Consider the following 26,498-nt stretch of genomic DNA (forward strand, 5'->3'; position numbering starts at 1 on the left):
GTATTCGACAGCAGAAGCTGCTGGCATCAAAGGGGTTTTATAGAGTTTTAAAAGAGCTGGCTGAGGAGCTCATGGGGCCATCAACTGTTGATTTTTCAACAAGTCTTGGAGCACGGGGGAAGTTCCAGAAGACTGAAGAAAAATGCATGTTGTGCCAATTTTGTCAGTTTCCTCGGATGAGAAATGATCAGAAACTTTCCATCAAAATGTTAATTTGAGGGGAAAATGGTTTTTCAATTAAATGAAAATTTTAATTAAAACATTTCTGGTTTCATCTGTAATTTCTGAGTTTTTGCTGAAAACCCCAATACTAAAATATTTTCAGTCTGGCAACCGAAACATTTTAAACTGAAAATGTTCAGCTTTTGGTTGCTGAAAAGTAGAAACAATGTTTATTTTCAGGCTTTTAGATGAAAATCTCAAAAATTCTGATGAAAACAATTAAAAAAAAAACGGTTGAAATTTTCACTGGGTGGGGAGACAAAACCCTCATTCCACCTCTCATGAAGAATACTTCACTCAGGGGAGCATTTGTGAGGATTCTGCAGTTAATGTCTGAGATCCTCTGATGGAAGGCACAACGATCAGTGCTTACTATTAAGCAGTATTAACCTCTCAGCTGTATTTTGTATACGTAGAGATAAAAAAAGGAAACTGGAATTGGCTTTAAAGACTCGTCTCCTGTTACTTACAGGAGAGGGTCATGAAGGAAAAGAGCCTTCTCTGTTAGGAGTTTCATTTGCAATAATATTGAAAGTTTAAAAAAACGTGTGTTCTGCATTTGTTCCAGTGACACTTAATGCTCACTTTAGGGAACGTGAGCCTTTTGGAAGGGAAACTGAAGACTTATATGGGTACTTCGTATCTGGAAATGTCAAATGTGGGTCACTGTAGGAGCTTCTCATGTTGATTAACCATTAACTTACAATTCTTGTGGACTTTGGCTGCCTTCCCAGCCATAATGAAATAGTAGCCCAGGAAGGAAGGACAAACACCAGAGGAAAATTGAACATTAAGGGCCAGACCTTCTGCTAGTGTCAGTTGGTATAGCTCCTGGAGCTATGCTGATTTACACCAGCTGAGGGCCTGGCCCTAAAATGGAGGCATCATAGGGGTGGACAAAGGCAGGAGTCTTGGGACCAGAATCCTGTGGAGAGATGGCTAGGATGAAAGAGTGAGTGCTTGGTGCTAGCTGGCTGCTGGCTGGATAGGGCTGGGCTACCTGAGTTGGGAAGATGATGATGGCACTAGGAGTGGAAAGAGGACAAGTGTCTGCCCCAAGGATGCCTTGAAATTATTGCTGGATGCTAACATGTGCCTCAGCAAGTTGCCAAGTGTATAATTAAGGGCAATGCAATCCGATACCCAAATCCATATCCAAGATTTGCATCAGTGGGGTAGCTGGGTGTGACTGGAGTCATGAGTTAGCCCAGGCTATAAATGTCCACCACAGAGAACTGACTCAGCTCCACTAGCTCTTTAATTACCTTTTGAAGCAGAGAGAAGCTGGACTGTAGAGTTCAGATCCAGAGCCCAAATCCCAAAGTTTTGAAATGTGGTTAAAAAATAAATAAATCCTGGCCCATGAAATGCCCCACTTTGCATGGCTCAGCTGCACTAAGGGGGCATATGAGGATTCCACAGGAATGGGGGAACCCTAGCTCAGGGGGCACAGTTTATCAAGGACATATCTAGAGAGCAGCAATTCTCTGGTGAGCCCTGACTTCTAGGGCACCATTACTAGCTAGTGCAAATTAGAGCAGACCTGGGCCTGCTCTAATTTAGGCTGGGAACTCAATAAGCTCCCAGCAGCCCCAGGGACAATACAAAGGAGTACAAAGGTGGCCAACAGCTCAGCCAGAGCTTAGGTTTGGGTCCCTGGTGTTTCGCTCCTTCTCTCCTATGCATTAAATTCAAGATTATTCATTGCTAAGGAAACTCTGTTGGAGTGACATGCCAAGTTCTGCTACCTGTAGGTTGTATCAACACACAGACTGGCTGCAGCTAAATCCACTGCGGGTATCCAGGCAGGTAATGTGGTACCAGAGACCCATTTTGTCCACTCAAATAAGCCCGGCTCAACTCGAATCTTTAGGTTATTTTCCTGTTGCAAACCTGAAAGAAAAAAAAAGCGGGGGGGTGGAAATCCCTGGAAGCAGCAGGTGGGACTGGGGACAAGAGGATTTAGGATTGGGTTTTTTTGTGTGTGTGGTATTTTGATTAGAAATCAACAAGTTGAGAGACAGGGCCAGATGTGCACAACTCCAGTATTTGCTTGTGCATGTAGCCAGTTAACCAGATATATGAATGGCAGGTATGTGTAGGTGTCACGTAGATGCACAGAACTAAAGAAGTGCCCCTAATCTAGACAAAGCTCTGTATTTTGTATGGAGCCCTCTTTGGACTGTACGTTCCAGGTCAAGAGCCGATAAGCATGCTGATGATTCTGAAGAGAAGACGATGGCAGCTCCAAGCACACCTTATGCTACCCTTGCCCAAGGGAGCTAACATGTTGGCCTTTGCTTCCCAGTCCAGTCTGATGTCTGCATCAGCATGTTGACTGGTAAAAGAAATTAGTATTGGCTAACAGCTGCAGAACCAGCAGGGGGAGCTCACACTTTCCTTACATCACAGAGTGTTTGCATTGGGAAGGTGAAGTTAAAAAGGACATACTGAACACTAAACTTATACATATAGCGCCCCACATAAAAGATTTAAAAATCATGTGTTTTGGCACCTGGAAATGGGTAATAGCCCGCCCCACCTCTCTACAGGCTCGCATATCTACTACAAAGGCAGTGTTAATATTATCGTAGCACCGAGAGACCAGCGTGGTAGGCACTTGTTCAAACATATAACAGAGAGACAGACCCTGCCCTGAAGAGTTCACAATCCAAGCAATATGCCCCCAATCTCAGGCTTGCCCACAGCACTCATGCACAATCTATGCCTACTAAGAGTATAATCAAGGGAAGGCAACTATTTGCAGAGGGCTTTGCTTTGTTGAAAAGCATACACCCATGAATATTCCCCTCGACCCCTGTCCCCCAGGAATATGCCCTGTAATACTCTATATGCTGCAATGTACTCAATAGCTCACACATGATCTAGGGCACTGGCTCTCAACCTTTCCCGACTACTATACCCCTTTCAGGTGTCTGATTTGTCTTGAGTATGCCCGAATTTCACCTCACTTAAAAACTACTTGCTTACAAAATCAGACCTAAAAATACAAAAGTGTCACAGCACACTCTTATTGAAAATTTGCTTACTTTCTCATTTTTACCATATAATTATAAAATAAATCAATTTGAATATAAACATTGTACTTAAATTTCAGTTCAGTTAAATTAAACTTAAATTTCAGTTCAGTATATGGAACTGTAAAACCCAGTACTGACTTTGCTAGAGCTTTTTATGTTGCCTGTTGTAAAACTAGGCAAATATCTAGATGAGCTGATGTATCCCGGGGAAGGTCTCTGTGTACCCCCAGGGGTACGTATACGTCTGGTTGAGAACCACTGATCTAGAGCATTGGAATCTGTTAGACTGAGAATGAATGTAATGTTAATCGGCGCTTGGACACAGGAACTGCCATATGAAACGGGCCCTTTATCCATCTAGCTGGTATGCTGATGCAGTAGAAGCCTCATATTGTGCCTGACTATTGTACAGCGCTATGCAACGGAGGAGAGGAAAGAAAATCCATTTCCTGCCTCAGCTGGCAGTGGCTTCATGCCCAAAGCATGAGGATCAGTGTCCCTTGTAACTTAACCTGTATAGCGCGGGGAAGAGACGTGCTATTTTTGAGGCCGTCCATTTAACAAATGGGTTTTCTATTGCTGGCTTCCCCAGAAAACAGGAAAAATCCAGACTCTCCCCTTGTCTGCTTCTTACCTTTCAGAATATTGTGCGCTGTCTGTACGCAGCGCAGCGACGGGGAACAGTAGACATGTTCAATAACAGTGTTACTTTCCAGCAAGGCTTCACCTGCAAGCAAAAGTTTAGCATCACTGATACAAACGTTACAGTAGACATCACAATAATTGCAGCATGCATGCTTCAATGTAGTTGTAACATAGCTGGAAGCGAATGAAGTTCTCCAGTTGGATTGGTTATTTTTTTGTAGACCTATTTATCCATCAGATTTTATTTCAGTAGTATACTATGCTTTGAGGCATAGACAGCTGTGAAATTGTGATACCTTTTTCTGTGCACTGTCCTTTTCGATTTCTAAGAACTCAGTCAGTGTACAGAGAGACGGCAGCCATTTTGCACTCAGAATGGCTGTAGCCTGTTTTAGGACAGACACAGCAACACTGTGCTCTCTCCTGGAGACTTGATTCTTATTTGTTCTTGGAGATTTCTCTATTTTAGATTGCCATCTTACACTGAAAACATAGATTTGCTCTTTGTGCATGGGAAAAATATAACAGGCCCGAGTCTCATTTCATTTATACTCACGTAAATCAGGAATAACTCCACTTAACTCAGTAGTCCTGAGCCTCATCTGGTATAAATTACCATGGCTCCATGGTCTAATTTAGTTAACCTGGTGTAAAACCAGTGCAAGTAAGGTGAGAATCAGGCCCAACATTATGATTATTTATACTACAGTAGTGCCTCAGGGACCCAAATGAAATTGGGAATCCATTGTGCAAGATGCTGTACATGTACATTCACATAGTAAGAAACGGTCCCTGCCCTATGAAAAGCTTACAATTTAAATAGACGGGGCAGACAAAGGGAGGGAGAATACAAGGGTTATTAATCTTGTTAAATGTTTAATTATAATTGTACGTATGTTTAACTGGCTTTTGAACCTTTGGGGAAAGTGGAGTGTGCAGCTGTAGGAGATATGTGCATGAAAATCTTTCGCCGCTTGATTCTGAGCTGCTGTTTTACTAACCAGGTCAGAGGACTGTTTGAAATGATAGTTCTGGGATTCTTCAAGGTCATGCTAGCATTTGTGCAGAACAGAGCTTTCGCCAGTAGATGGCAGGCATGCTGTAACAGTGCTAAAAAGCTCTTTTATGTAGGGCAGTGTGGATCATGTTCACACACCCAGACCCCAATGAATGGTGCCAGCAAAGTGTTCTCATTGCTTCCAGTCTAGCCCTTCTGTTGTGTGTATTATAAGCACAGGTTTTACTGACCTTCCTTGGGAACTGCCCCTGCAGTCTGACCATACTATTATTATATCCGGATCCAGTTTTATTAAAGGCCTACGGTTTTCAAAATGTGCAGTAATCTTGGGTGCCCAACATAAGAGGCCTGATGTTCAGAAAGTGCTCTGAAAATCAGATCCTTAAAGGAGTCTCAAGCTGTGCAAACCAAAATCTGTAACATTTTCAGGGGTTGTTCCTGAACTCAGCAAATAACTTACTCTCTATAAAAGTTGAGTGGTAGAAGGCTACGTATTCCCCTTATGAAACAGGCCAAGAACAGAATGGGGGAGATGCCTGATTTGACTTGAACTATACTTGACAGTGTAAATATGAAACCCCCACTGGGGAGACAAAACCATGTTTGTGCTCCAAACTACAGATCAAAAATTAAGCTTGTCAAAATCAAGTCAGGAACATACTTTGCATACAGCAACTGTCATGTTAACTGCAGTACTTTTATGACCATCATTATCAACAATCTTCCACAGTGTGGCAAATTTACAGGGCGCTTTTATGTGCTACGCACCTGCACGTCTAATGGCTTTGATTTTGTGCATTGTTCTTCCTGCTGCAGTGGCAGCTGAGTGGGGCCAGGCTGACTTTAAAGGAAGTTCTTTTCTAGTTACATTTTTTGAAGGCTCTCAATGTGTCTAAACTCTTTTAGCTCCTGGCACCTGATTGAATTTTTCTGTATTGCACTTGCTCTTTCTTTTCTGGCACGTGTGGGAGGAGATATACATGCTTCTTGTGCAAACTATTGTCTCAGCCGACGAGAGCTTACCAACAAGTCTTGCTTGTGTGCAACCAAACACGGTGATTGGTGCATCTTTTTCATAATCCCTGAAACCACCACTTCTTTGAGGTAAGCTGTGAGGCATATTCAGATTTGTACGCATATACCTTCCTGTTAGGGGAAAGTTTAGAAGCAGGTGCTGGAATTAGTGGATGACTGAGAAAAGCACTCAGTATCATGCCTATTACAACCTTTCATTCACAACGGCTTGCACACGACAGATGTTAACCAGAACTGGGCGGGAAAGGGTTTTCACGTTGTGGGAGCCCTTGTCAGAATTCAAAATGTTTCCTGTTCCGAACCAGGAGGAAATTTCATGAAAATGTTCAGGATTTCCATGGCAATCTGAGAACAATTTCAGTTCGGGCCAATTTAAATGTTTCATTTTGATCATTTCAAAATGTTCGATTTTATTTTGGACCTTTTAAAATTTTAATATTTTTAACTATGCTTAGCTTAATTTTCTACATGAAAAGTAATTTGAAACCAAAAATTGGGATGATTTTTTTTGTTTCAATGGGAATGGGAGGTTTTGACATTTTCAAGTTTTTTCGAAAGGTGAAGCTGACCCTTTCCCGCAAACAGGGTTGGTTTCAACGAATCAACGTGTTCTGATGAAAAAAAAAATCAGTGAAAAAATTCCAACCAGCTCAAGTACTAACTATGCCTGGAATTACTATGGATAACTTATTACTATCGGGAATACTAAGGCTTTGTCTGTATTGGGGAGTCACCCCAATTTTAGCCATTAGTCACCACCTAATGGCATTGCTGCAAATCCTAGTGTAGACAAGGCAAACCGTTCCAAGCCATGATTTGCTCTCGTGACATTTACTCTGGTTTCAGTTAGGATTAAGAATTACCAGTGAAAAGAGTGGCTTTGCCTGTCTGCACTAAGGTCTAGTCTACACTGGGGGGGAGGAGAGGGCGAGCTAGGTCGGTCTAAGTTACGCAACTTCAGCTAAGAAAATAGCGTAGCTGAAGTCGACGTACTTAGAACTATTTACCATGGTGTCTTCACTGCAGTAGGTCGACTGCTGATGCTTCCCCGTCGACTCCGCCTACGCGTCTCGCTCCGGTGGAGGACTGGAGTCGACGGGCGAGTGCTCGGCGGTCGATTTATCGCGTCTTCACTAGACACGATAAATCGACCCCCGCTGGATCAATCGCTCCAGAGGTAAGTGTAGACATGCCCTAAGAGTTTGCATTGGGCCCCAATGGCTGGATTGCCAATGGGTAGAATCAGGACAAATCCCTGGTGTAGGAATGGCTTGAATTTACAAATAAGAATGATTGTGGAGAGGTTTTGTTGTTTCAGTGACATCTTTTATTCAGATGATTTCCCACCCCAACTGCAGGGCAGACCAATGTGGTCAAGCATAGTTTTCATCCACCACATCCCCACCCCAGCTTGGTAGTTTGCAGTGGCTGCAGCCACAGATTAATATGGATGTGGATGGGCTAGATCCACTGAGTGCCTAACCCCACTATGATACAACCCTACTTAATCAAAGGCCTAATTCAAGACTGCAGAGAAGGAGCAGTTCTGTTGGTATTTCACACTGTCCCTTTCCTAACCACTTCAGAGTGCTGTCAAAATGGTATCTCAATCAGCCTCCCCCGATGAGTTACATTCCAGCGGAGTTTGCCCAGGAGACAATCCATTTAAACTTTTCTTGTGCGGTTATTACCCCCACTCTACCCCAAAAGCTAGGGAGTAACCGATCCTGCAGCAACTGACTCACCTTTGGCATCAAAACACTGGGACAACCAGTACTTTCCAAACACAACATCCATTCTCTCCCCATGCCGGCAGACAAAAAGACATCGTTTTTGAAGCCCTGGCTGGCTGGTTACTCTCAGGGGCTGAAAGCAAAGTGACAGGAAGTTTGGCCGTGGTGAGAATCCAAGTGCCTTTTTCTTAGTTCCAATTTATTTAAGAGTGAGGACCTGACTCTTGACTTAATCCTAGTACGAACAAGGGGCACTGGTCACTCCACTGAAGTAAATCATTTATACCAGTATAAATGTGGTGTACGTGAAAGAAGCATCCTTGCTGCATAGGTATTCTGGGGACAGATGTTATCTTTGGAGCTTGTGATCTGTAATGTCACCTTAAAGCCAGCAGAGGATTGTAACCTGAGCTCCCCAGCACAGCCAGTCGAATCAGCTGTAGAGAATGAGCTGTTGGTGTGAAACTAGCTGCTGGAGATTTGCCATTAAAACCATGCAGAACCTGTTCACCTGGGTTTACTTTAACAGTACCTGATGTACCCCAAGTGGGACTAGATTCCAGTGCCAAGTATGGGGAGCGAGTTTCACTAGCACAGTGAAAGCTTCAGGATTCTTATGTTTCATTACTCCGGCAAAAAGAGAGCCGACAGGCCGAATGGGAAGATGGTGTAATGGTGTGTGCGGATACTACAAACCCATTGCAGAAATGGTCAATCTAACGTTTAGGCCCCTGTGGTCTTGACAGGGCGACCCTTTAACTACTGGTGGGGTGGGGGGGTGCTTCTAAATATTTTAAAATAAACTTACTGCTGCATTGACATCTTTGGAGAGAGACACATATTTCATCCACACAACAGACAGAGGTAGTGCAACCGCCTCCCACATTACCCCGTGTGTCGCCTTCCTGACCACCTCCACAGTTCAGTTTCTGCCCCCCACCCCCACCCCCCCATCCCGTTCAGTTCTTGGCGTTTCTGTCAGCACTGGTGGCAGCTTTGAGACATGGAAAGCTGTCCGCTGGGAGTAGGACCAAAAGCAGCTCATTCAAGATACGCCCCCAAACAGCCATCTGAGTCTAAGGGCTTGTCTTAGAAGCCAGCAAGCTGGAGCATATATTTATAGCGCTGCAGCATGCTGCACACTAAATGTCTATGTGGACCCTTCTGCTGAGCGCTAAGGGTATGTCTACACTGCTGTTAGACCCTGGCGGCTGGCCTGGGCCAGCTGTCTCGGGCTCAGGTAAGGGGTTGTTTACTTGTGCTGTAGACATTCAGGATCGGGCCCCAGCCTGAACTCTGGGACCCTCCCATCTCAGAGGGTCCTAGAGCCCGGGCTCCAGCCCAAGCCTGAATGTCTACACCACAATTAAACAGCCCCTCAGCCCGAGCCCTGCGTCAGCTAGCACAGGCCAGCCTCGGGTTTTTAAATGCAGTGTAGACATACCCGTGTGCTAATGGCTTTCCAGCACTAGGCTAGATTCCAATTGGCAGCCTAGCAGCAAATTACTCCCTAGTCTGTTACCAGTCCTTAGGCCACCGAGTCCTTGTGGGCAAGCCCACCTACATTTTGAAATAGGCTGTAATTCCTGCCAACTCGCCTCCAGGACCACCCTACTTTAATCTGAGTTCCCAAACTCAGAGTGGCAAAGAAGTCTGAGGGGTATGGCTAGATCAGGGAAGGGCAAACTATGGCCTGTGGGCCAGATCCGGCCCATCAGAGCTTTCAATCCGGCCTGTGGGATTGCCACCCCCATGGTGCAGTGGGGCTAAGGCAGGTTCCCTGCCTGCCCTGGCCCCACGCCACTCCCGAAAGCGGTCAGCACCACATCCCTACGGCCCTTGGGGGTTGGGTAGGGAGCAGAGGGCTCCATGCGCTGCCCTCACCTGCAGCCACTGCCCCCACCTGCAGGCACCACCACCCACAGCTCCCATTGGCTGGGAACAGGGAACTGCAGCCAATGGGAGCTTCTGGGGTGGTACTTGCAGGCGGGGGCATCGTGCCGTGGAGCCACCTGCCCCACCCCACCCCCAGGAGCCGCTGCCGGACATGCTGGCCACTTCTGGGAGCAGCACAGGGCCAGGGCAGGCAGGGAGCCTGCCTTAGCCCCACTGCGCACTGCTGCCACCCTGGAGCCGCTTGAGGTAAGCGGCACTGGGCCGAACCCCTCCTGGACCACACACCCCAACCCCCTGCCTTGACCCCTCTGCTGCACCCCTCCTGCACTCTGCACCCCATTTTGCACCCTAACCCCCTGCCCTGCACCCCCTCCTGCACCCCAACCCCTTGTCCTGAGCCCCTTCCTGCACACCGCACCCCCACCCACACCCCGCACTCCCTTCTGCACCCCAACCGTCTGCCCCAGCCCTACATTCATGGCCCTGCATACAATTTCTCCACCCAGATGTGGCTCTTGGGCCAAAAAGTTTGCCCACCCCAAGCTAGATGGAAAGTGGAGAGGTCCTGAAACTATTTGCTGCCGTTAAATGGGGTCACAATATGGAAAAGGTTGAGAGAACCACTGCCTTAGTCCTTAACGTTCATTGAGCCAGAAACTCCTCAGTTGCAAGGGATGTAAAGCTGATATGACGGGGATGTTCCCTATTTCTAAATGTTAATTTAAATAATATAAAGAGGTCTACCCAAGGCTCTAGGTGCCGTAATTAAAAATCAATAATTAATATAACCAATTACTAATTAGCATTTATACTGATTGTATGACTAGTTAATATTACAACAATTCAGTTGTACTTAGTTGTGTTGTTCACAGTGTCATGAATCCTTACGTGCATTGTCTGGCAGATGATAGTGAGTGGCCCTGTGTCCCCAGGTCCTTGATCTTCTTGCTGTCTTCTTTCCAGGGCTCCGTCATTGAAGGTTAGAGGGGATGGGGAAGAACTGGTACTCAGAATCGAGTAAGATCTGCCACAAATAAAGAGACACTTGCTTAGAAAATGTTCCTTTGACTTATTGTCCTCAGAGTTGTGCTGGGATGTGCCCAGAGCCTGAGAGAGGGCAAGAAGTGGTTTTATTATTATTTGTATTCCAGTAAGTGCTCAGTGTTGTACATGCACAGAGTAAAGGACAGCCCCAAAGAACTCTACAGTTCATTAGAGACAGGGTTTCTTAACCCATGAGTCATCACCCCAAACTCGGTCAACAGAATGTGCCCAAGGGCTGCGTGGGAGGCCCAGTGAGGGAATCGGTTTCTGTCACAGTGTGGCTGGAGGCCCTGCGGGGGTAGCTGTTGCAGAGCCCGTGCCACACTCCCCCAAAGCAGCAGATCTTGTGGCTCCCATCCTGCGGGTCTGGCTGGCTTGGCTCCCTGATCTGGGCATTGAGACCTGGTGCATGAGGTTTGTGGCTCCACCCAGGTTTGACCCAGCCAACCCTCTGGCTGACCAGGCCAAACTTGAGCGAGTGGCACTGCAACCCTAGACACCAGAGCGGGGAGCTGTACCCAGCTACCCCATGGGACAAGGCCTGTAGCCACCACTACGTGATTGGCATGGCATACTTATTTAATGCTTATTAAGTTAATGTGGGTCTTATATATCGTGGGTAAGAAATATTTAGTAACTCCGATTTTTTTTTTGCACGAAAGCTATTTACCAGGGTCACAACAGGTCTTTGCAAATGGGTCCTGAGCCCCAAAAGATTGAGAACCACTGCAGTCGAGAACAACCGGAAAAAAAGATAGGGTGGGAGGAAGTCTTCAGCCAACTTTGGGGTATGGGCTGTTGTTTATTATATGATTGTAGAGTGCCTAGCACAATGGGGCCCAACCTGGTCATGCCCCTTAGGTGCTTCTGCCGTGTACCATGTTAAAGAAGTAGCTGAAAGCCCATGTTATCACATGGGTGTGGCAGTTGGCCCAAGTAATCTATCACGTGTGCAGTCTTCCTCATACAACCAATGAAATTGTTTCATGCAAATTAGCTGTAGAATAAGAGTGGTAATTGGTTGAGTTACCTCTGATATCACAATGATCTAGGACTTGGCGTGGCATAGATTTGTGTCTTACTGTAGCTGTTCACTGCATGGGTATAGTTCGTAAAGTCAAAATGGCTGAGAACTTTAAAATTGGATGATAACAGATCACGACTCCTGGTCATGATTAAACCTGGTGATATTCTAAACAGAAAGAGCTCTCAGCCATGTTTGTAGCTGTTTCCATCGCTTCACACTGACTCAATGTTCTAGGCTTCGGTGTGGCACGCAGACAGAGTGACAATCCTGGAATCTTTTTGAGAGACTAACTTGCCAGTGCATCAGGATGCTTTTAAGGGGCCATTACAGATGGATACAATAAATATCACTGGAACATCCAATTTTGATACTTGGAAGAGAAAGGATAAGATGTAAACAATAAAAGCAGCCGAGATCTTAGACATGATTCTCATCTGAATTATACCAGCATAAATTGTGAGTAACTGCATTTAAGTCAATAGAGTTTACACCAGTTTTACAGCTGGAGTGAGAGAAAAGGGATTAACTGTGCCATCTCCTTAAGAGAGTCTCTCTCCCTACTTACCTAGAGAATAGATTACTTTTTCTTTTTCATTAAATATGCTAATAAATGGGGCACGCTCAGAATAAAGCCTTCCAGCAAGATGGTCAAGGGTTTAGGCCAACATCCTCTGGAGTAAATTAAAACAGGCAATTACAGAATTTCAGCCAACCCTCTATTGATTGCAGTGGATCTTGCTGCGATGTGCATTTTCTTAGTCATTAAAAATAACTCGTGGGCTAATGTGTGCTGTCATTTGCTTTGACACAGAGAGAGCCACCTTCTCTTTGCACTTGGATTAATTGCTTTAAATGTGTCCGGAGAGACTCTCGACTTGCACCAAAGGGTCTCTCTCTACCAATGGAAGAAAATAGGTCATCTGTGTTTGCTAGTAGGCGATCTGCCAGGAGATCATATCATATCCTGGCCAGCAAACAATAAAAAGTATCATGCCCTTGATGCTAATGCCCCCTTACCTTATGAGAAAAATAAATATTTGGGCTTACCAGTGGAGCAATGTATAGGGTTATCTCATTCAGGTAGGACACTACACTTGGGTGCCCCCCCAGAAACCCCTTAACAAGAGGAGTGTGGGCTGCAAAGCAGGACCGGAAGGTGCTCAGATATTAAGATAGTGAGCATGGTAAAAGAATCTATAGACAATAGAATAGTCCTCTGTCCAGATCACAGCATCCTCATAGCCCACAGAAAGGCCCCTCTGCACACCCTGAGCAACAGAAGCCAGGGAGCTGTTCTGGGGTGGAGTCTTGAGACTGCCTTCTCCGTCACACACTCTTCATACTTGAAGTAGAAATCCCATCTCTGAACAACCTGGAACTTGCCAGGAGGAAAGCAGGGATTATTATTATTGCTATAATTTACAGTAGCTCCCACCAAGTGTCGGGTACTTTCCAAATACACAAGGAATTGTCCCTGCTCTCAGGAGCTCACAGTTGAAGGGTGGAGAGATAAGTAGACAGAGATTAAGGGAAGATGGAAGAACAATATACAATTTCTATGCAGGCCACTGTCTGCAGCATGGCAGAAGGTTGTTTTTTTTTTTTTAGAGAGACTTACAGGTATGCAGGGCAGCGGCATAAAGATGAGCCCAGGAAGGTCACACCATGCATGAGGTTGAAAGCCAGATCCAATTTTGCAGCTGGCTCCTATCTTAATGATGATGATCTGAACCAAAGGCCTGGATCTGAATTGTGACAGATAAGGCAATAATCCTGCAATATCTTTGGGAGACCTTATGAATTGAGTTTAAGTATCTTCAGGGTCAATTGTATTAAATGCAAAGTTTATGTATTATGGTGGGCTGGGATTGTCGGTAACCTCTCTGGACAGGAGAGGGGGATGTGATGTGAGGCTTGGGAGAGTTCAAAGGACTATATTGAAAATGTGCCAGACAAGAATGAACCTTGGAGACAATAGGTATGAATTGGATTTCCTCAGAAATACCTAGGGAAAGGTTAACAAATATTCCTCCTCTGCAGTTGTGCAAAACCCCAGCCTTTTGAAGCTATGCCCTGAGGAGCTGAGTCATTGTCCGCTAATGAGCTGTTCTTGGAGGTTGGAGATCAAAGGCTCACATCACATAAAGAAATGGCTGAACTGCCCAGCCGGGGTTCTCAGAATCTGAGACAGTTAACAGGTGGGAAATGTAGTTGTGGGTTTTGAAGGACTGACACCTACCAGAGCCCAAGGCTGGAGTTGGGGGTGACCTCTGGAAAGCTTTTTAGCATGTGTGTAGGTTCTTATATTGTTTTTTTAAAAAGTTTTCTTTGTGATGCTTTCACTTAAAAATTAATCTGCTTGCTTAGAAAGAGTTGTATTGTGACTTATAATTGCTGGCAATTATGCTGTTCATAACCTTGGAAAAGAAAGCAAAGCACAGACACTGGCCTGTTTAAGTAGACTGGCTTGCTGGGAATATCACAATGTAGGTAAGGAAATGTGCAGCCTTAAAAACATCCTAGTCAGGAGGGAGAGAGATGCAGGTCTCAGCCCAAGAGAGGTGAAGCCTCGGTGGCACGTGCTGGGTGGACCATAGAGAGGGAATAAAAGTGCAGTTGCCGTGAAACTGACATAAATATCCCCCAAAATGTAGGGTATAGGAAATCTGCATGCTGGAACCTACTTCTGATCCCCTCCAAAGTGACTGTCAAGCCATAAAAAGAAAAGGAGTACTTGTGGCACCTTAGAGACTAACCAATTTATTTGAGCATAAGCTTTCGTGAGCTACAGCTCGCTTCATCGGATGCATACTGTGGAAACTATTTCTGTTTCCACAGTATGCATCCGATGAAGCGAGCTGTAGCTCACGAAAGCTTATGCTCAAATAAATTGGTTCGTCTCTAAGGTGCCACAAGTCCTCCTTTTCTTTTTGCGAATACAGACTAACACGGCCGTTACTCTGAAACCTGTCAAGCCATAGTGTGCTGAACACCACAGTGGCCGTGCAGACAAAAGGCACAGCCGAGAGACCCGATGGGAATGGGCAGCAGTGCGCAGCTGGCATATTCCTGGTACTTTCTCAACCCTTGAAGATGGCCAGCAGCAGTCCCACTGCCTTAGTCAGGTGATAGTGTGGGAAGATGCTGACCCAGGCGGATGGAAAGTGACTTGTCTAGTCTCCTGTTTTCCATTTATCTCTGAGCAATTGCTCCATTGCTTCTTAGATGCTGTTTCTCCACCTCTCCCTCCTTAAAGTTCATGCAGCAGAGTTGCATCCATTCATGGATGCTAGGAATGGGTAAGAATTAGGATGAGGCAGAAACGAACCTCTCTGCAACCTCCAATATCTTGTGGCTGGAGAAGTGCCATAAATCGGACTTTGCCGATGTCTCCCTTGCTCTGCTGGTGACTGGAAAATAGAAACCACTGGAGCCAATTCAAGTTAGTCATCTTTCACACATAGCTCATTGTTTGGAAGACACCAGATAAAAATATCCATTGTCTTCTGGGTGAGGCAACTACGCTCGTTGCCTTCCAGACAACATCGCTGCCAGCACTGTTGATTCTTCCGTGGGGGCAAAGTGTGCCTTTTCCTATATAGCACAGGAAGGCTGGTGCAGGATCTGAGGAAAGGCTGGCCAAAGGGGTCTCTACCAGTTTTGCTGAAGGTAAATCCTCTACAGGCTTTCAGGGGTGGTGGGAGGGACAGGTGGAGGTGGGAGGTTCCTTCAATGTTCCCACTCACTGGAGTTTAGAGGAGATGGGAGCTACAGCCAGTGGATTCACCAGCCGCTGCAAGCTGTAGAATGGGACTGCAGCAGTGGAAGGGGCTACTGAAGCCCAAGTGGTGACTGAGTGTGGCTTGGGAATTGAGGATTTCTTCTCTTCCCTCCTAGACTTGTTGAAGGAGGCCAGGAGTGGCTTTGGCCCTATAAGTGAGAGCAGAAATAGGCAGCCTTGTAATATCTAATGCAGCAATTTGCAAGCACTGCTGGTATGAGGCTGGGGGAGGAGAGTACTTCGGCCTTTGCAAACAAGATAAACCTCTCCAGCCAAGCAGCTCAAGCACGTACTCAAACCTCCAGCTTCAGCAGCCTCCACTTGAGCTGGTTTGAGTCCACACAATGACAATGGGCGGGTTTCTACAGTTCTGTCCCTTTAAGTTCACAAGGGACCCACAGTGCTGAGTGTCTGGTTTTGTGGCTCCTGTGGGGAAGCTGCCTATAACTAGCTCTGCTGGGCTTCCCACTTCCCTTCCAGTCTCCAAACTCTGCTGCGGGCAGGGAGTTTCTGACTCTGAGTTGGCAGTGCAATAATTCACAGAGACGAATGGGTTCTTAGGGAACAGCCTGCAGACAACTCTCCTCCAGGAAGGACTTGGGACGGGCTATTTTTTCGGGGTGTGGCTTAGATTGGTTCTGAGTTGTTACAGCACAATACCACGGTTAGAAGGAAAGGACCGAAGTTTTAAATAATGCAGGACAGGAATACTTATGGCCGGACCCTGAGCTGGTGTAAATCAGGGTAGCTCCACTGAGGTCTGTACAGTTAGACCAGTTCACACCACGTGAGGGATGTGGTCCTTATTTCCTATGTTTTCCTCCTCTGTGTGATTCAAACATGCCGTGGTGTCAGTAACAGAACAGCCATTAGGTTACATTTATTGCAAACTCCAAGCTTTCTTCTACATTCCTTACTTTAGGGGGAAACACCAGCAAAACATATTTAAGCAAAACCAAAGGAGCCCGATTGTTATTTCTTAGGTTCTTATATGGCTCCCATTGTTAGCACTGCCACCGCCTACACTTGAATGAATTCACCTCCACAACATGCCTGTGAGGTGGGGAAGTGCTATTATCTTCATTGTACGGATAGGGGAACCGAGACACACAAAGACTAAGTGGTTTGCCCAGGGTCACACAGGATGTCAGCAGAAGAAGGCATTGAGCCTGGGTTTTCTGAATCCCGGGTGAGCACCCCCACTACTTGACCATCTCCTTTATACGAGTGTGAAATTGGCCGTCACTCCCATTGAAGTTGCTGGCGTGACCTGGGTGTAAAACTGGTGTGGGAGCACCGGCCCTGCCCCGAGCTCCAGGGCACCCGCTGGAGCTGAGCCCCCATCAGCTTCATGGGAAAGGGGGAGCAAGGGCAGGGCTTTGGGGCAGAATGTGGGTGGGGCCACACCCTGGGTTAGGGGAGGCTTGGCCTCCCCTGACCTTCGATACCCACAGCCCATGCACATACCACAATTTTACAGGGCTGTGGGGGAAGGGTCCCCAACTATTGGGCATAGAGGTCCTCAGGAATTGTTGCCCTGGCAGCTGAGAAGTGATCCCACTGTCATTCTGCAGCCCTTGGGCATGGAGAAGCTCCCATTACACAGCCCAGCTGGCCTGCTCTAAGCACATCCCATTGCACGTTGTTAGGCAGACTAGCCAGGCTTGCTGTCCTTAGGCAGAAGGGGTGGCCTAGTGTTCTACAGAACCCTGCAGTGGACTCTATATTGTAAGCTCTTTGGGGCCGGGAACCACCTTTTTGTTCTGTGTTTGTACAGCGCCTAGCAGAATGGGGTCCTGGTCTATGGCTAGGGCTCCGATGTACTACCACAATATAAATACATTAATTAATTAATTAATTAATAACATGCAAGTTCTGCAGAGCTGAATCAATCTCTTCCAGCTTTTGTAGTTTACTATATTGGCAGAGCAAGGAGGGGAGGAAAAGAGAGAGGGGTCTTTCAGAGGAGACCTTCAAAAGCCAGGTTATGCCTGGACACTGAAGATCCTATTTTGTAGGCTACTGGGCTTGTGTCGATGTCCTAGGTGAACATTTGTCCTCTCCTGACTGCTGTGTGGTCCAGCTGGCTATCTACCAGGCTGCTGGCCAACACCCCAACAGTGGCTACTTTTCAATGATGTTGTGTACTAGGAATTTGTTGAAGGCGCTTCGGCATCCATTTGGGATGGTACATGCTATATGATCACGAAGTATGTTTATTGTGATCAGCAGGAAAATATTCACTGTCATTATCACTTTTATCCAACTCCAGGGCTGCCCAGTATTCTCGGTGTGAGCCCCAGTTCCATCGACATGCCACCTGTTTCAAACCCCCTTGGAACCTGAGTGCCTCTGAATGCCGGACGCATGATCATAAGTCAGTGAACGGGGTTGCCATTTTTTCCCAAGGGCGGATCCGTAGTACTGCAGTGAGTATTTCTATCTATGTTCACTTTCATTGGCAATGATGAAACCAGGGCCCGTGTGCCTGGAAAGATAGTCTGAATGCCTAGAGGCTTTCCAATTATTATGAAAATCCAGCCTGCAGTACATTGCATTAGGCTGCAGTTTGGGAGTTGAGCTTAACTTGTCCTAAGTTTGCTTTCTTCTAAATGGCACTTTATTACCTAATATGCACCGTGGGAATCTGTTATGTAAAATTGGTCTGTTTCTGAGTATGTAAGAATGTTTTTGATAAATGCTCCATATTGCCTGCTTTGATTCATTATTTATGTTCTTTAATGGTAATCAGGGAAAGGGGCATTTCCTTTCTTCCCTTTCCTGGAGACAAAGAACTGCTGGAATTGCCAAACTTTTGCTTCCCTTTTAGTTACTGTAGTAATAATAATTAATTAATAATATTTTTAATGTATTGGTGCCCTGGCACAAAACTCCTTCAGAAACCTTGAGGAAAAATGTAGATTTCAGAATAAAATAGGCCAGCTTGCTATAGAATAGCTTCAGTGTGCGAACACAGACCGCAAACCCATTGCGGTCGGTGAGGTTTTAGTTGAGAAAAGATGGTCTTGTTAGGGCACTAGACTGTGCGGCACATTCCCACCTCAGCCACGGACTTTCTGATTAATCTTGGTCAAATCACTTCACTGTTCTGTGCCTTGGTTACCAGAGATGTTTTCTCCACTCGTGGGGGTGTTTTGAAGATAACTTCATAACTACTTGGGAGGTATGGCGATATTAGAGGGATGGAGAGGTACCATGTAAATACCTACACAGAGATCTAGAAAGGTTTGCCTCATCTGACTGAAATGTGGAAACCATGTATCAGCAGCCCTTGTCTCATGGGGAGAACTTGGTAAAGTATGGATTAGAGCAACATGACAGACACCTACAAAATGTGAGCCCTTCTGTTTTGAAGTTGTATGTTGGTGCCCACCTGAGGGAATGTGGCCTTTGGGTTTGGGGGAATTCAGGTCCTGTTTGCAAGGAGTGGTAGTCATTTGCATTGATATGTGGGTTCAAAGCTGCAAAATGAAACTAGCCATTGGGTGTACGTACATCTGTTACTAACCGCACCGTATGTGACTAAAACTGAAAGGGTGAAAAACAAACAAAAAACCATCCTGAACCTTTCTGTTTTGTTTCTTGCATTTCACTCAACTTGGAGATTTCTTTGGTCGGTTTCTATTTTTGTTCCTAGTCAGTTTCATGCTTCTGGCTCTCTTGTGCTAACACAGTGGCCAGCACTGGCTTGTTAACTCTCCACCCTACCCGCCTTTCCCCAGAAGACTTGTGTGTCCATTGAAGATTTAAATAAGGCATGCCTACATTTGGTTTGCAACTCCTTCCCAAAAATGTTGCAACTTCCCCCATCAAAAACTTAAAAGTTAGAGGCCAGATTGTGGCTTGGATTCTGCAGGTGCAATGTCCTGTTAGAGAGATAGTGGGCAGGAAGATGCTTTCCTTCTCTCCCCTCCCTCATCTTGTGTTGCCATGCGAGGGCTAGTCACAAAGGGCTAGATTTTCGGAGGCATTTAGGCACCCAAAGATGCAGGCAGGCATTGGTTTCAATGGGAGTTAAGTTCCTAGGTGCTTCTGAAAATCCCACTAGACAGCTATCTGCCTAAATACCTTGGGAAATCTAACCCAATCCTTGGTCCTTATGCTCAGGCATCACACACAATGGCACTAACCTCCCCAGAGAGATGGTCTTTCAGGAATGCACACTCTGTAACATTCCATTACAAAGGGAGCTGCAAGGACCACTATGGTTCTTGCTCCTGGTCTTGCCACTGCAAACTTCTTTATGGGACAGCACACTTCGTAATTCCCCACCCCTCTTACTGCAAGGATGTGCCTTTACAGCTGCCATCTACCTCTGGCCCTGTAATGGTTGGTGGTGACCCTTTGAATCATGTTGTTGGAACGCCTTGAGTAGTTACGTTGAGTTGCTGGTCCCATGAAGAGGAATACAGCCTGCTATTCCTTTTGTTCAGGTGAGTGTTTCTGTGACTGTATGTTCCTCCCAACATCAGTGACAAAGAGAGACCTTGTTTACTCTACTATCACTTGCATTAGGTGAATCCCACTAGCTGAATTCCACTGTTGCTTCCTGCAGCCAGAAACCAGCCTGAGCATTGCTTACCCATGAAACACCCAGGTGCCGCACTCGTCTGCCTTCGTGATGTAATTCTCAGGCAGCAGCCCAGAACAGCCGGTCGCTAGGGAAGTGCCATAAATCCAGCCCTCACTGGTGCTGGTTTGCTCCACTGGAGACATGAAAATGAAATCCCCTGGAACCAGCTCAAGCTCGTCGTCATTCTGCGGGATGTAGGGATAGATCACTTGCAGTGTCTGGGGAGATGGAAGAGAAAGAGAGAGCATGTGAGAAGGGCATTACAGAATCCTGGGCCATGCGAGAAGGCTGAAGGAATGAACTCGCATATGCCTCTCCCCGGCTGTCTACTACCTTCCCCCAACTAGACAATTAACCCTTCTTAGGCCAGTAAAAGAGAGAGCAAAGGGGACTATAGAAATGAATGACAGGCATTAAAGATGGAAAAGCCTTGTGAAACCACCCAGTCCCACACTCCAGCTGCTGCAGTCTCAGCTTTCTGCATTGTATTACCTAGTCCTAGTGCTTTATTCATTCTAGTTTTTAACAGGAAGTCAGACTAGATGATTACAGTGGTCCCTTCTGGCCTTATACATCTACAAAAAACATCTTTAGAATGTGGTGTCTGCCACGTCCCATCGGGAAAGTATTCAGTCCTCATTGTCGGGAAGTTTTCAGTTTTCAGTTTCCATTTGCCCCTTTCATCCCCTTGCTCCTAGTCAAGCTGCTCCTTGTGCCATCCTAAATAATTCCTCCCCTTCCTTGTTCTCCAATTCAGTAAAAAATGTAAGCACGTGCTTAACTTGAAACATCCTGTTGACTTGGGCCTACTCATGTGCTTAAAAGTTAAACATGTGCTCCAGTCCACAGTTGAATTGGGGACTTCGTATTTACACATGTGAGATTCCCAAGGATCATCTTCTATGTGTTTACTCGCATTCCAGTTAAAAGAGCATTTTTCTTCCCCACTCTTTATTGGCTTTGAAAGTGGGGCAGTGACCCTTTGTCACTGGGCTAATACGTTTGAACTCATGATATTCTGCTCTCAGAACTGTTTACGAGGACATGAAGAAAACAAAATTAAAGGCGATGAGGAGAATACAGCCTAGACCATCTCGTTTTACTATTATTTCTTAAGATGAATGGGCTCAGGTTTCAAAGTAGGCAGAGAAGTAGCAAGTAATTAGAATTCTACTTCTGTCTGTTGCACTGTGAAAATATATATCCCGTTTTGTGTGTTCATGCTTGTTTGTGTATTTGATGTGCACACAGGTGCACGTATTGGGTGTGAGTGTACAAATATAACCTGTAATGTTCAAGAGAGCATGGATGGGATTTAAACAATTTTTGTTTTGTTTTGTTACATGTTTACAAAAGGGCAAAAAGCCCTGTAAAACTGGACAAAAATGTTCTTATGGGGAAAAAAAATTGCTTTGAATGCGATTGTTCCCTTCTGCCAGCTGGGAGCTAGAATGTATTGTAGGTCATGAGATAGAATGGCAAGTAACCTTCTTTGCTAACTGAAGTGGAGTCAAACGTTGATCAGTAACTTTCCTTGTAAATACCCACAGTCATCCTCCACTTCAACAAAAGGCTTGTGGCCTGACTTCTGCATTAGCAACTTTCATCGCAAAGCAAACATCTAATGAGCAACTCTGTCCTTTTTACGTACCTTGTATGCTCCGTAAGGAAATGTGACTTGTCATGCCTGGAGCCGACTGTGGCTCCATTGATTCTAGTATCCTGTTTCTGGCAGTGGCCAGCATCTTCAGAGGAAGATGGAAACTAGTCACCGTCCCTTAATATCCCAAGGCCAAAACTTTCATGCTTGGGCATGCCTAAAGCTGTACACCTAATAAAAGTGCCAGAGTTGCTGAGCATTTGCTACTCCCACTGCAATCAATAGGAGTGCTGAGTATATACTTTGGTCCCTCTTATTTTCCCCCTGTGGCACATCATAATCTAGTTTTCTGTGGGCTGTGATACTTTGGTCTAATTTCAGCTGTGGGAATTAGTGTGCAGGTGGCGGGTGGTGCTGGTGGCCTGTGATGTCCAGTAGGTCAGACTGGACGTTCTGGTGCTCCCTTCTGGCCTTAAATTCCTAGAGTATATCTGGATTCTGGCTCTGCCACAGACACCTTGGGGAACAGGCTGAATCTCTGTAAACACCTTGGGACAGGGCCTAGGATGACCTCCTAGGTCCCTCCTAGATGACCTCCGGAGGTCCCTTCCAACCCTGATATTCTATGATATGTGCCTTTGGACCAGAGCGGGACCCAATCTCAGTTTGGAGCTTTGCAGCAATACTGAGATACAAATCAACTGCAATGGTATTTGATTGCTTTTTTTTTTTTTTTTTAAACTGAGATGAACTCCAAAAATTACCTCGTGGTTAGCAAATCTTATATCTCGAGAGAAGATTGTGGCGACCCAGTCGCATCCTAGCTTGACGTCGATGTTCTGTGCTAATTTCTCCAGCGTGGGCAAGTGGCTGGTTTGGAAGTGGTAGGCCAATGTCACGTGCAGCTGTTTCTTATGGGGTTCTACATGCACATCTGAAATGAGAAAGATGCAATCAAAAGCAAGCGACTGTCACATTGAACAGCAGACTCTTGCTCCATTTTCAAAGCATTCATCCCATTAGTGCAGGAGAATTGAGCAAAACTTTTCAGTTAGCGAAGGAAGACAAATGGCAGTCTGGTCTCTGAAATCAAAACTATAAAGCTGCGCACTGGTAATGCACCATTGATCTGAGTCTGACCCTTAGGAATTTGATTAAAGGAGCGTTTGGTACCAGGGATGTCTCATGAAATCTTGTATAACCCACTGCCTATTGAGTCTGCATTATGCTTCCCTGGGGTGACCGGATGTCCCAATTTTATAGGGACAGTCCCGATATTTGGGGCTTTTTCTTATTTAGGCTCCTGTTACCCCCCCAACCCCTGTCCCGATTTTTCACACTTGCTATCTGGTCAGCCTATGCTTCCCCAGCCTGTGTGCCTGATGTACAGAGGAGAGGAATCTGCGACTGCCTGCAGCTCCAGGGTTTAGCAGTCCTTAGGCTCAAGCTACAGAGGCTCATGCTGTTAGCTCTGGAGGTCCCAGGTTGTTTTCGAGTGAATGGGCAGCCTTTCCCCCTATCTAAGGGGTTGACGTTCTCTCCAAAAATAGGCTGCTCAGAGTGGGTTCCTGCATATGGTGCAGGTCTGATGCTCAGAGGTGGTGAGCACTCTCAAACTCCTATTTGCCTCTGACATGGGTGCTCAATACTTTTGAAAAACAGACAGTGGTTTGTTTTTCTTTTTAATTCCCCCACACAAGATCTTTTCTCTCCTGGTCTCTCCACTCTGTGTTTTCTATCTGTTCTGTCTGTCATCCTATGCATCTGTTACATTTCCACCCCCACCCGCTCTGCCCCGTTTTTCCTCCCACAGGTGGAGAACACAAACCGGGGACTCTTAGAGTTCATGTTGAAGTTGAAATATTCAGGTTAACGCAGCTTGACGTCCTGGCTCCACTGAAGTCATAGGAATTTTGCCAGGCTTTGGTGAGGTCAGGACTTCACCCACAGTGCTGAAGTATTTTAAAATGAGACACACACACACAGATTGAGGTGAGGCGAGGGTACTCCCAGGATAAGAGGTAAAGTTACTGAGAGAACCTACATAATGAAGGGATTAAAAAAGGTGAACACACAGGTGAAGAAATGAGGAAATGCCAGAAGCTGGGAATGGGCGACAGGGGATGGATCACTTGATGATTACCAAGTAGTTCATTCCCTCTGGGGCACCTGGCATGGGCCACTTTGGCAGACAGGATACTGGGCTAGATGGACCTTTGGTCTGACCAAGTAAGGCCATTCGTATGTTTTATATAAATCATAATAAAGAGACTGTTCAAACTGGAATAAATTGTAAAAATAACTTATTTTCCCTCATTCAACCACATCTAAAAATTAGGGACAGACAAACTGGCAGACATTTGGAGGCTTGGTTCCCAACCCAAAATGTCAGGTGCTTGCCCAGCCCATTTGAATCTCTTTCATTCAGCGAAAAAGGACACATTACAGGGGTGATCTCTGACAAGGGCCCAGGGCATCGAATGTGGGTACGCGACAGCACTGTGTGCGAGCAATGCACCCGTAAGAATCAGCTCAGAGGAACATTTGGACTAAGAGGAACAAATCTCATGGGAACAGGCTGCCTGGAGATTGTCAGTGCTTGTTCCTTTTTCTGGTAGGACCAGAAGCGGTGAGGGCAGCTGCTCATGCTGTGTTAGGACGCTCCAAAAAAAAAAAAGAAAAGAAAAAGCAGGTGTTTAAAGCTTCCAGCCATTTCCTCCCTCTTCTGAAAGTGAGTGTCTCTAGGTCACTGTCAGGTGAAACTCCTGGGGACTCAGAACAACCTGCAATTCTACAAGGCCAAGTGTATCTACTTAGTTGTTATTGTTTTAACTATAGCACCTAAATGGTTGCTGTTCTGAGTTCTGGATGGGGGCTTGCGGCTGTACTAGCTGTGCTGGACCAGCAGCAACATACTCCTGAGAGTCAGAAGTTCTAATCCCTCCCCCACCCCGTATGTACGGAACCGCTGATTTGATGCATTTTAACCCATGTGGTGTAAGCCTGTGAAAATCTAGGACCATCTTTTGCTGTGTCCAGTTTATGCTGGGTGCTGCAGGGGTGGGATGGCACGGAGCTGGTTACAGCTCTCTGATGCGCTGCTTCAGCCTTGTGGCTGTTCCCTCAGGGGCTATATAGCTGCCGGGGGATCGCCAGAGCACACTGAGCTGTGGCCACTCCCACTCCATCCCCCGTCGTGCTCCCTCACCAGGGCAAGGAGGCACTGGAGTCAGTTTTGCTGGTTCTGTGCCTGCTGGCCACTCCCATATGCCATGGGACGCTCCAGCAGAGAATTAGGGCAGGTTTCCTCTCGCTGTGCATTAGCTAAGTGATGCCAAGCAGGCCCGAGAATCTGGTCCCCAAGACGGTGTGGTGAATTTCCTCTGGACGTACAAAGGCTGAAAGGGGTTTCCCTTTGGTTGTTGAGGTATTTTACGCATCTTCACAGAGAGCCGGGTTTGCTTCCAGGAAGCAGAAATTCTGTAAGGAAACTAAATGCACTTTCTGTCTGTGGTGGGGAAAAAGCTTGTGCCAGCACAGCTTGAGGTAGTGATCTGAGCAGGAAATTCTAGCCTCAGAGACAAAATGTCTGTTTGAAAGGTTAAAGAACTGTCAAATGTCAACTTCCCTTCCAGGAGATAACACTTCAGAGCAAATGGGTTGTGCTCTTTGAACTGAAAACAATAGGTTCTGTGAAGAGGTACTGAAACCCCAGAACACGTGGTGGGGTATTCCTCTCTCATCTTCCTAGCCCTGGAGCCTCGCTTAAAAATCCAACATCACTTCCCTGAGCTTGAAAGCCCTACTTCTGAATGGCAGCAAAACTTTTGCATCTGAAAATGCTCTCTGGGGCACCTATGAACAGAGGAATCACTAAAGCAGAGCAGAACAGTGGGCCATCTGGGTCCTATCTCAGACAGTGGCCAAGGCTGAATACTTCAAAGAAGGTGAAATTCCCACCTTCCCAGACCATGCACCAAACTGGGCAATACAATTGCATGGAGGGTGCAAGGAGGGTAGATAACACTGACACTGACTAGGCTCTTGATTCAGCAAGGCACTTGGGCGCCTGACTAACTTTAAGCACGAGTAATCTTACTGCTGTCAATGGGCTAATTACCTTGCCGTATTGGGGATGGTATTTCTTACATCTTTCCCCTCAGAGTCGAGAATAAAATTCAGGCGTCCGGACTCCCAGCTCATGCACTAGCTATTAGATGTCACTGCTTTTCTACGGACAGCATTAAAAAGCTTCTTCCTCAGCGTGCCTCCTGTTAGCCTAGTGTTTTGTCATTGGCTCGTCACTGTAAAATGGTCAGGCCTGCCCAGGACGACGGTTAGTGTGTTGCCATGAAAATGATGCCCTTTGAAACAGACATTACGGGATAAGTGATAGGCTAAATAAAGTGTATATCCTCGTCCCTGGCATCTTGGATTACAGTTATTCACTGGACAAAATTAGCTATTTGTTTTAATGGTCACTTAAAAGGGCTTCCTTTATGATAAAGCTCTTTTTTTTTTTTTAAGCATAAATGAAATATTGACAGAAGGGGAATACAATTGTAAGAAGAGCATGTTTTGGGGAGGGTAAATTTAGTGTGAGGACCAACCTTGGGAACCAAGTGAATTTATTCAGTGTCAGATCCTCAACTGGTGACTTGGGTGGAGTTTTGCCAATTTACACCAGCTGAGACTCTGGCCCTTACTATTTACCACAGAAGGGATACTGTGCAGGGAATGACACTGCCCCACTAAAAGTGCCTCAACCCTGATTTGGAAAGACCACATCTGGGGGAAAACAGTTCAGTCTCTCTTCCCCACCCAGTCTTCAGTCTAGGCTGCTAACAAGGAGGCCAGTTGTG

At 46.0% G+C, this 26,498-nt stretch overlaps 1 protein-coding gene across 5 annotated transcripts in view; it reads right to left on the minus strand.

Annotated features, from left to right (window-relative positions):
- Positions 1-26,498, minus strand: part of UBASH3B (ubiquitin associated and SH3 domain containing B) — a 106,587-nt gene that overhangs the window by 13,274 nt on the left and 66,815 nt on the right. For all 5 annotated transcript variants that reach the window (XM_043533896.1, XM_007066959.4, XM_043533898.1 and 2 more), the window contains 7 exons: positions 22,401-22,570; positions 20,046-20,254; positions 10,479-10,614; positions 7,707-7,827; positions 5,950-6,072; positions 3,898-3,990; positions 1,971-2,115 (listed from right to left, as the gene is read on the minus strand). In XM_043533896.1, the coding sequence (XP_043389831.1) occupies positions 1,971-2,115; positions 3,898-3,990; positions 5,950-6,072; positions 7,707-7,827; positions 10,479-10,614; positions 20,046-20,254; positions 22,401-22,570 (997 nt within the window). The remainder of the gene's footprint in view (positions 1-1,970; positions 2,116-3,897; positions 3,991-5,949; positions 6,073-7,706; positions 7,828-10,478; positions 10,615-20,045; positions 20,255-22,400; positions 22,571-26,498) is intronic.

This window comes from Chelonia mydas, chromosome 22, assembly GCF_015237465.2.
Source record: "Chelonia mydas isolate rCheMyd1 chromosome 22, rCheMyd1.pri.v2, whole genome shotgun sequence".
In the NCBI taxonomy this organism is placed as follows: domain Eukaryota; kingdom Metazoa; phylum Chordata; order Testudines; family Cheloniidae; genus Chelonia; species Chelonia mydas.